The 11,645-nt window shown below is 38.9% G+C and overlaps 1 protein-coding gene across 5 annotated transcripts in view; it reads right to left on the reverse strand.

The window, feature by feature from the left end:
* Positions 1-3,952: 3,952 nt before the first annotated feature.
* Positions 3,953-11,645, reverse strand: part of dip2bb (disco-interacting protein 2 homolog Bb) — a 146,700-nt gene continuing 139,007 nt past the window's right edge. For all 5 annotated transcript variants that reach the window (XM_061875176.1, XM_061875173.1, XM_061875175.1 and 2 more), the window contains one exon: positions 3,953-11,635. In XM_061875176.1, coding sequence (XP_061731160.1) covers positions 11,383-11,635 — 253 coding nt within the window. In that variant the 3' untranslated portion in view covers positions 3,953-11,382. The remainder of the gene's footprint in view (positions 11,636-11,645) is intronic.

Here is an 11,645-nt window from a genome sequence, read left to right on the forward strand (position 1 = left end):
ATCAGCTACAATCGGGCGGTAGGCGGTGTACACCCTGGACAAGTCGCCAACTCATTGCAGGGCCAACACAGATAGACAGGCAACTTTCACACACTAGGGACAATTTAGTGTTGCCCATCAAACTATCCCCAGGTGCATGTCTTTGGAAGTGGGAGGAAGCCGGAGTACCCGGAGGGAACCCACGCATTCACGGGGAAAACATGCAAACTCCACACAGAAAGATCCTGAGCCCGGGATTGAACCCAGGACTGCAGGACCTTTGTATTGTGAGGCAGAGACGCACTAACCCCTCTTCCACCGTGAAGCCCCTTTCCCAGATTGTAAATACCGTATTTCCTTGAATTGCCGCCTGGGCGCTGATTAACTTAAAACCTCTTCTCACTCAGGCACTTACCAAAGGCATGCAGTAAAAATTTCAATGTGATGTAAGCTTGGAACTTAAATCCTACTAAATAGCTCTTAATCTTCTTCCCTTTCTGTGATTTCAAATTACCGGAATTTAAATCAGCCTCCTCCATTTTGAAAATGATGACAGGGGAAGTGTCAATCGTGACGTCACGAGTTTGACCAGGTGGTAATACTGAGCATGCGCTAATTATTTTGCGAAGCGAGTTTGACCCGGCAGTAATTCAAAGCAGGCGCATACTATATGCCCTGTGGTGATTCAAGGAAATACTTTAATTGAATGTATATACTTGTTCTTATGCTTTTCGAACTCACGATGTTCTCTGCTCGCTGTACATATCCTACCAAACCTTCACTGTTTCAGTGTCCATTTTTCAGATGAGGAAATTGTTGATGACTGAAGTGCGGATATCAACCAAACAACCCCACCACCTGGTTTGTAAATGTAAATAATTCAATGTATATACTCTGATGATTAACTTGTGTGATGACTGTATTAAGCTGATATTATACATTTGTACCGTGTATTGATTTACGTGGACCCCGACTTAAGTTAAAAACCTTATTCGGGTGTTAGCATTTGGTGGTTTGTACGGAATATGTACTGTACTGTGCAATCTACTAATAAAAGTTTCAATCAATCAATCAATCAATCGTTTGTTGCGGTTACTTGGTAAATAATTTTCCGCACAAAAGGAATCCATCCATTCATTTTCGACCGCTTTTGTTTGCAGACCAATATGTTAAAGGCCGCTACTACTGACCACGCAGTCTGATAGTTTATATATCAATGATGAAATATTAACATTGCAACACAAGCCAATACGGCCTATTTAGTTTGCTAAATTACAATTTTAAATTTCCCGCGGAGCTTCTTGTTGAAAACGTCGCGGAATGATGATGCGTATGATGACACGTGCGCGTGACGTCTCGAGTTGAAGGGGACATATTAGCGCAGCACCACTAGCGGCTAAAAGTCGTCTCTTCTCATCGCGCAATTACAGTATTCTGGACATCTGTGTTGCTGAATCTTTGGCAATTTGTTCAATTAATAATGGAGAAGTCAAAGTAGAAAGATGGAGGTAGGAAGCTTTGGCCTTTAGCCACAGAAACACACGGTGTTTCCTTGTTTAAAATTCCCGGAGGTGAAGCTTTACTATGGATCAGAGCGGTCAAGCGAACATGGATCCCGACCACTTGTCAACCGGCAGGTTTCGGTGAGAAAATTGTGGTAAAAAGTAGCCTCTTACCGGAGGTCAGAGGAACTTCTGTCGTGCTGCTGCTGCCGTGACTAATTCCCTCAGAGACTGGCATAAAGACACCTGTGGACACACCCCTCCGACTATCAGGTACTATATAATCTCACTAAAACACGAGCAACACAATAGAAAGATAAGGGATTTCCCAAAATTATCCTAGTAAATGTGTTTAAAATCATCTGAGTCCTTCACAATGCAATCGCCTTTTATTTTTTTCTCTTTATTTTTATTTTGTATTTTTTCTAGTCCTTCACTATCAATATCCTGAGCCACAAATTTTTCATCCTCGCTCAAATTAATGGGGAAATTGTAGTTTTCTCGGTCCGAATACCTCTTTTGGTTGGAGGCTCCCATTAAAAACAATGTGAGGATGTGAGGAGCCCCCAACGGGTGGCGTCATCGTCTGCGACTTCCGGTAAAAAAAAGGCTTTTTTATTAGCGACCAAAAGTTGCGAACATTATCGTGGATGTTCTCTACTAAATCCTTTCAGCAAAAATATGGCAATATTGCGGAATTATCAAGTATGACACATAGAATGGACCTGCTATCCCCGTTTGAATAAGAAAATCTCATTTCAGGAGGCCTTTAAAGTTGGCCAATGGTCGTCACACACACACACACACACACACTGGGTGTGGTGAAATGTGTCCTCTGCATTTGACCCATCCCCTTGTTCACCCTCCAGGAGGCAAAGGGGGCAGTGAGCAGCAACATGTGCCGCGCTCGGGAATCATTTGGTGATTCAGCCCCCAATTCCAACCCTTGATGCTGAATGATGTTGGGATATATTGTAATTGGGATATACAGTGGGGCAAAAAAGTATTTAGTCAGCCACTGATTGTGCAAGTTCTCCCACTTAAAATGATGACAGGTCTGTAATTTTCATCATAGGTACAATTCAACTGTGAGAGACAGAATGTGAAAAAAAAATCCAGGAATTCACATTGTAGGAATTTTAAAGAATTTATTTGTAAATTATGGTGGAAAATAAGTATTTGGTCAACCACTCAAAGTTCTCACTGATGGAAGGAGGTTTTGGCTCAAAATCTCACGATACATGGCCCCATTCATTCTTTCCTTAACACGGATCAATCGTCCTGTCCCCTTAGCAGAAAAACAGCCCCAAAGCATGATGTTTCCACCCCCATGCTTCACAGTAGGTATGGTGTTCTTGAGATGCAACTCAGTATTCTTCTTCCTCCAAACACAACGAGTTGAGTTTGTACCAAAATGGATACATGGATGATACAGCAGAGGATTGGGAGAATGTCATGTGGTCAGATGAAACCAAAATAGAACTTTTTGGTATAAACTCAACTCGTCGTGTTTGGAGGAAGAAGAATACTGAGTTGCATCCCAAGAACACCACACCTACTGTGAGGTATGGGGGTGGAAACATGCTTTGGGGCTGTTTTTCTGCTAAGGGGACAGGACGATCGATCCGTGTTAAGGAAAGAATGAATGGGGCCATGTATCGTGAGATTTTGAGCCAAAACCTCCTTCCATCAGTGAGAGCTTTGAATGGTTGACCAAATACTTATTTTCCACCATAACTTACAAATAAATTATTTAAAATTCCTACAATGTGAATTCCTAGATTTTTTTTCACATTCTGTCTCTCACAGTTGAAGTGTACCTATGATGAAAATTACAGACCTCTGTAATCATTTTAAGTAGGAGAACTTGCACAATCGGTGGCTGACTAAATACTTTTTTGCCCCACTGAGTTAAGATGATGAAGGATGAAGTGATTAGGAAATGTTTAAAATAGATACACTTGTGCCTTTTATTGTGTGGTTTGAGTCCAATTAAACCTGGGTAAGGTCGAGGCCGACCATAAATTTTTATCTCCAACATTCTTCACTGGTCACTTGGCTTCTTTACCATGGTAACCATGGTAAAGAAGCCAAGTGGTCAGAAGGACAAACACCAGATTTGGGTTCGGAGTCCAGGAAGGAGAAGGCAGAGGAAGAGTCCACGCCTGGAAGAAGACACCTCATTGCATATTCATACATTGTGATATATATTGTGAGAGCGTGATAGGAAGGGCGTGTCCGGACCGCCCAGTGTTGTATGATACTAGGAAAAGATAGCGCTCAGACAAATTGTATTAGAATTGTATCCAATAGGGGATAAATACTTCAAATTTTAAGCCTATGCCTCGTGTCCTCTTTAACATCTTCTGGCTCCAGATTAAACAAATACGTCGGCAGTGCCAAGCAGGAAGGCAATGGGTCCCATTATGGGATGATTCGGCTAGAATAAAAATACATTGCTGGGTCTCAGGGAGACATAAAATGAGAAGGTTTTTATTTTATTGAATGGAACTTCCACAAAGTCAAAAATCCAAGGAGAACGTCTAGTAAACGCCATTAAAACATTGCAGTAAGACCCTTTGTGTGTTCACAATAAAATAATCAATGGAAACTGCAACACACCTACAAAAGATTAAATGCTTTTCTTAATTTATTTTGCATTACTTGTACATAAAGTATAAAACAAAGGTACAACCAAGCAAATTATAAAATAATTAAATAAGGGCGGGAATCACATGTTCATGGACCAGTTAAGAATTCATGAAATACTTTATATTTATACAACATGCTGAGGGGATGCACACACAATATCAACTCAACAACTCAAGAGGTGAATATCGCCATTAAAAAAAAAAAAATTTCAATGTTATCAGTGATTTAGAAAATGTAGAAGCGTCGTTCACAAGACGGTGCAAACTTCAACAAAATTGCACTGTCGTCAAGTTTTGCATAGTGTGTGTAGAGGTTGACGTAAAAAGAACGGGAAAATACCAAAATGTCGACTTAGCAATGCAGGAGATGGGACATGGACAGTGTTAAATATTATTTCATCGTTTGCACCATGGGACCAGCTGGTCCACCATCCCTGGGTTAGCTGAGTTGTATTCCCTGAATATTTCATACATACATGTCTATATATATCTATATTTATATAATTGTTCTCTCCTGCCTGGAGATAAGCCCTCTGCTGCACCATTAGCCTCCTAAACCCTGGGCTTTAGAGGCTTGCTTGAAAAAATAAATTCATCTCTAAATCTACATGGATGAGATTGGTGACAAAGAGAAGGAGACTTTGATGCTTGCTGTAAATATGAAAATGTACATGCTGAAAGGTGGTACCTCCATCGTCAGTAGTAGTCTGTACCAAAAAGTTCGAGGAAAACAAGCAGTTTTTGACATGATGCAAGTCCAATTAATCCGTTACACGCAACCAAAAATATTAACACAAATCTCATTTGAAAGAGAATACAGTAATTATAGCTTTACTATCAAAAACAATGCAAAAAATGTATGCAATAAATTGACGCTTTAATGTGGATTAATTGAAAATCAATATTAATCAGAAAATTTAACACGACTCATCTGGAGCGCAGTATGACTCAAAATCCCTAAAACGTCTCTAGCAACACATTTTGTCGGCATAAATATAACTGATTGTTTAGTAAAAGTGAGTTAATGTTGTCGTACACCAAAACAAAACAAAACAAAACAATTACAGACGCGTCAAATCCTTTTTTGGGGCCCTCAATTCCGCGGGAAAACGCACTAGCTTGTTCTGTTGTAAGACAACTGAGATGGTATTTTGGCGAAAATTTTGGTCAAAAACCAAATCATGCAAAGCAGGGCGTACGAAAACTGAGGCACAGTGTATTATTACCGGATAAGAGTGATTTAAGCTGCTTGTTTGGGAAATTTGTTTTGGGGCTGAGTGTTAGCTTTCAAACAGAGCTACTGTAAATTTGTCGCATCAGCGTTTTGTTTTGTGAAATTATTCATGAGATGCTTCTAATTCAGGGGTGTCAAACATACGGCCTTTGCTAAGTAAAAAATGAGTCAACATTTTTGAATGAAAGAAAACACTGTTCTAAATTTGTCCACTAGATGTCACAACAGCAATTCTTTGTATCTTTGTAGATCAGGGGTCACCAACGCGGTGCCCGCGGGCACCAGGTCGCCCATAAGGACCAGATGAGTCGCCCGCTGGCCTGTTCTAAAAATAGCTCAAATAGCAGCACTTACCAGTGAGCTGCCTCTATTTTTTTAATTTTATTTATTTACCAGCAAGCTGGTCTCGCTTTGCTCGACATTTTTAATTCTAAGAGAGACAAAACTCAAATAGAATTTGAAAATCCAAGAAAATAATTTTGAAGACTAGGTCTTTACTTGTTTAAATAAATTCATTTATTTTTTACTTTACTTAAAACTTTTAGAAAGACAATTTTAGAGAAAAAATACAACCTTAAAAATGATTTTAAGATTTTTAAACACATACCTTTTTACCTTTTAAATTCCTTCCTCTTTCCTGACAATTTGAATCAATGTTCAAGTAAATTTATTTTTTTATTGTAAGGAATAATAAATACATTTTAATTTAATTCTTTATTTTAGCTTCTGTTTTTTCGACGAAGAATATTTGTGAAATATTTCTTCAAATTTATGATTAAAATTCGAAAAAAATATTCTGGCAAATCTAGAAAATCTGTAGAATCAAATTTAAATCTTATTCAAAGTCTTTTGATTTTTTTTTTTTAATTTTTGTTCTGGAAAATCTAGAAGACATTTTGATTTGTCTTTGTTGGAAATATAGTGTGGTCCAATTTGTTATACATTCTAACAAAGTGCAGATTGGATTTTAACCTATTTAAAACATGTCATCAAAATTCTAAAATTAATCTTAATCAGGAAAAATGACTAATGATGTTCCATAAATTCTTTTTTAAATTTTTTCAAAAAAATTCGAATTAGCTAGTTTTTCTCTTCTTTTTTCCGCTAGAATTTTGAATTTTAAAGAGTCGAAATTGAAGATAAACTATGTTTCAAAATGTAATTTTCTTTTTTTTTTCATGTTTTCTCCTCTTTTAAACCATTTAATTAAGTGTTTTTTTCATCATTTATTCTCTACCAAAAACTTTCCGTAAAAGAAAAAAAATGTACGACGGACTGACAGACAGAAATACAATTTATTTAAGTGTGTATCAAACTGGTAGCCCTTCGCATTAATCAGTACCCAAGAAAAGCTCTTGGTTTCAAAAAGGTTGGCGACCCCGGTTGTAGATGATGCTAAAGATGTAAAAAAAAAATAAATAACCAGATGATGTTAGTACATCAGTTGAGGAAAATGAGCAAACTACATAAATAACATCCTGTAATTTGATTTTGATAATTTTTTTTTTTACCTTGATAGATTGAAAAATAACACCAGTGTGTTGACTTATAAACATCGCATTATTTATAAATGATTTGATAATGTTTGTAAGTAAACCTTTATTTTTCGTTATCAGGGTATAGATAACGTATTCGAATAAATTTTTTCCCACACCCCTAATATATTTGTACCATGTATTGATTTACTGATTTACGTGGACCCCGACTTAAACAGGTTAAAAAACTTATTCGGGTGTTAGCATTTAGTGGTTTGTATGGAATATGTACTGTATTGTCCAATCTACTAATAAAAGTTTCAATCAATCAATCAACAACATGGACAGTGTTAAATATTATTTCATCGTTTGCACCATGGGACCAGCTGGTCCAACATCCCTGGGTTAGCTGAGTTGTATTCCGTAAATATTTCAAACATACTAATAAACTAATAAACATATTAACAGCAAAATGTAAATGTAAAAAAAAACCCAAAACATTATGATTTGTACAATTTCAGAATGCGCTTCTTCTATTTTTAAACACAGAAAACAATTTTGAAGTTGTCTTTATTTCTAAGTTATCGTGCCGGGATTTTACCTGTCCGGCCCACTTGGGAGTAGATTTTATCTCCATGTGGCCCCCATTCTACAATGAGTTTGACACCCCTGCTCTAAGTCCTTGCAGTTTAGATTGTCTCCGATTTTTCCTCCAATTTCAGTTCAGTGGAGTTTTTATCAAACATTTTAGTTAATGTTAGGTGGCGTATATTGATATAAGCGTCAAGTAAATTAACAAATCTTGCAAAGATTTTTCCAACATTGTCAGTCACGTTGTAATGGGACGTAAAGTCTAACAAAAAATATGTACATGTTAAAAGTAGGGGTTCAACACAGATACAATGTTGTCCAGTACAAAGATCCTACAACCGATGGCAAAAAGCACAAGAAAAGTACACCAAATTACAATTTGCACATGCTTCTTGATGAAAATCATATTTTTCAGTCAACGAAATGGATCTCCGCTGTGCTTTTTGCTACTCGTGCTTGCGTGATTTAGAGACTGAATCCAGTGAAGAACCCACATTTGCTAATCTCCAACTCCCAACAACATGGCGAAAGGATGCAATCCAAAAACTAATTTAATGAACATATTCTGCATGAATAACCTTGCAGCCTGTAAAAAGTTGGATTCATAAAGTACTGGCTCCTGCGCGTTTGAACTGGTTAGATATACCGTGCTCGTGGTCAGCGTGTGATTGGCCGGACAGGGCGACGGTGTACAGTAAAGCGTGTAGAAAGGCGCATTTTAAGTGCTTTTATATTTTTTATGGCCTGAAACGCAATACAACTTTCCTGAAATATTAGTTACAATATCTCATTGTTGTAATAAAATATATATATATTTTTGAAGAAAGTGCAACATTATATGTGTCATGTCTATAACAATGATTTACAGGTTTATTATTCATAACCTTCCATCACGCGACTACTATTGCAAGTACCGTCATAGCTCTTTAATCTTATTTACAGTCTTCTTCATCTCCCAACCGAGTCAAGTTAGTCAACCACCTAGGACCTAGGATCAATCAGTAGATGAAAGTAGAGTTTTATACAGTTTATACAATTAAAAACATCGTTATAGTTACATAAGCGTATCTAAAATACAAAGAGGGCTTTTGACATAGAAGCCTCCTTTATTTGCATCCTTTGGGTGTCTCATCAGGATTTCCGATTAAAGCCAAAGGAAAACAAACGGCCTTTAAAAATAGATTCAATCCAATGAAAGAGGAATGTATAACTTTTTTTTTATAAGGCAGGAAATAGTGTATATCAGGGCAGGAAAGCTGTGAAAAGATTTGGCTTTTAATATCTTAGGACATGTAAGCTAAATAACTAACAGACTATAGAGGCAGCGTTCACACTTGGTTTGGTACTTGGTTGGGACCAGAGATCTAAAGATTGTTGGTGATACTTTAGTGTGGTTCCGCACACAGTTCACACTTTTGTGACACATTACAGGATGACTCACATTTTCCAAATTAAAATGCGAATAGAAAATAATACTATTTATATGTATAAGTAAATTATACACTGTATTGCGAAAAGTATTAGGCCACCTGCCTTGACTCACATGTGACCTTGAAGTGCCATCCCATTCCTAACCCATAGGGTTCAATATGATGTGGGTCCACCTTCTGGGAAGGCTGTCCACAAGTTTGTGGAGTGTGTTTATAGGAATTTTCGACCATTCTTCCAAAAGCGCATTGGTGTGGTCACACACTGATGTTGGTCGAGAAGGCCTGTCTCTAAGTCTCAGTTCTAATTCATCCCAAAGGTGTTCTGTCGGGTTCAGGGGTCAGGACTCTGTGCAGGCCAGTCAAGTTCATCCACACCAGACCCTGTCATCCAAGTCTTCATGGACCCTGATTTGTGCACTGGTGCACAGTCATGTTGGAAGAGGAAGGGGCCCGCTCCAAACTGTTCCCACAAGGTTGGGAGCATGGAATTGTCCAAAATGTTTTGGTATACTGGAGCATTCAAAGTTTCTTTCACTAGAACTAAAGGGCCAAGCCCAATTCCTGAAAAACAACCCCACACCATAATTCTTCCTCCACCAAATTTCACACTCCGAACAATGCAGTCCAAAACGTACTGTTCTCCTGGCAACCTCCAAACCCAGACTCCTCCATCAGATTGCCAGATGGAAAAGTGTGATTCATCACTCCAGAGAGGTCGTCGCCACTGCTCTAGAGTCCAGCGACGACGTGCATTACACTTCTGCATCAGACGCTCTGCATTGGACTTGATGATGTAGGGCTTAGATGCAGCTGGCCGGCCATGGAAACCCATTCCATGAAGCTCTCCGCGTACAGTACGTGGGCTAATTGGAAGTCACATAAAGTTTGGAGCTCTAGCAACTATAGCAGAAAGTCGGCAACCTATTTGCACTTGGCGCTTCAGTTTACGTGGCCTACCACTTTGTGGCTGAGTTGCTGTTGTTCCCAAACTCTTCCATGTTCTTATAATAAAGCCAAAAGTTGACTTTGGAATATTTAAGAGCGATGATATTTCACGACTGCATTTGTTGCACAGGTGGCATCCTATGACAGTTCCACGCTGGAAACCACTGAGCTCCTGAGAGCGACCCATTCTTTCACAAATGTTTGTAGCAACAGTCTCCTTGCCTAAGTGCTTGATTTCATACACCTGTGTCCAGGCTAAGTGAATAAGACACCTGATTCTGATCATTTGGATGGGTGGCCAAATACTTTTGGCAATATAGTGTATATATAATATATAATAAAATATTTAGGAATGTTCTTACCAGCTTAAATTTCACCAAAGCATTCTGAAAAACTTTAAAAGAGTGCAGTTGTCACACAGAAAGAAAGAATGCAGAGTGACAGCCTTTTCTCATACATATTTGTCATTTTTTACACCATTTTTGCTGTCAATTCAACACATCGCCATGTCTTTGGTCTGTGTAGCGTTCCATTTCAGCTCAAGTGAAGTAAACCACACCAAAGTTCACATGTAAGTAGTCTGCAACCTAAACTCTCCGACATTCCTCTTAATTAAACATGACATGTTATTGTGGTTTGTTGCTCTGGTCCGAACCAATGATCAAAAACAGAAACTCGGTGCATACTTTGGTGCGGCTCTTTTAGCGTTCACACGTATATTTTTGTAAGCATACAGTAGGGACTTGTTTTCATGACATTAATATGTGACAAAACTCACATATTCACAACCAAAACACCTTCTTTACCGAAAGCCTCTAAAATGTACCTTAAAGAGTAGTTATCACAAACACACAGTGAGAGAACTTTCAACACATTTTCTCACATATTTGTAATTTTTGCATTACTTTTGTTATCATTTCAACACAGGTCTGTGTCTTTGGCTCTTGTAGCATTCACTTTTGCGAAAGAACCACACCCGAGTTCACTTAAAGAACAGGCCGAGTTTCATCGACGCCTGTTTGGTGCACATCAGGGTTCAGATGATTGCGTTTGGAATTAATCGAACAATCCTTTCTAGCAGAGTAACTGTACCAAAGTTCCTTTGAAACGATCTAAACGTGCCAAGGTTGAACGCAGCACGAAACAAGCTGGATTTGCTTTTTTTCCGACACCATTGAGGGTAAAGACAGGCTCGACACAAGCGTGTGTGTGCATTTGTTTGAAAGCTGCATGTAAAAACTATTTCAAGTTGAGTAGTAGCTCTTGGAATCAGTGTCACCACAAGTGTTTCAAAAGGTTTGTGGTAACTAACTATATAGCAGGTAGATTGTTCTTTTTCAATATAGATACTAATAAAGGCAATAACATGGAATTTCCAAAGTGGTCCTGTGTGAAAGGCCCTTTACATAAGAAGGGCAATTCAACATTTTTTGGAGGGGGGGCATTTTATAACGAAACGCTCCTGGCGGTTTCGTCTTCCTGCTTCGGACTGATTTGCACGTCAATAAAACACAGTGACCATTCAAACAGGACGGGTCCAGTCACACGCCAGCAGGCCTGGACCGCCACCAACCCTTACATGTTGTAAGCGACATAAATGGGATCCAGCTGGTCGGCCAGAAATGAGTCCCGAAGGTGCATTCGTTGCTTTTCCCCCCGTGAGTTGATGGGAATGACCCCGGGGTCCACGATGACAACCACGCCCACAATGAGGTGGTGCTCCTCCAGGACCACGTTTGTTATCAGAGGCACCAGGTCCAGCGCGTCCTGCTCTGAACCGCACAGCTCCGACACCACCACCAGTAGGTTGGTCCACGTAAACACAGCACTGCGGGCGA

Source organism: Nerophis ophidion, linkage group LG16 (genome assembly GCF_033978795.1).
Source record: "Nerophis ophidion isolate RoL-2023_Sa linkage group LG16, RoL_Noph_v1.0, whole genome shotgun sequence".
NCBI classification, from domain to species: Eukaryota; Metazoa; Chordata; class Actinopteri; order Syngnathiformes; family Syngnathidae; genus Nerophis; species Nerophis ophidion.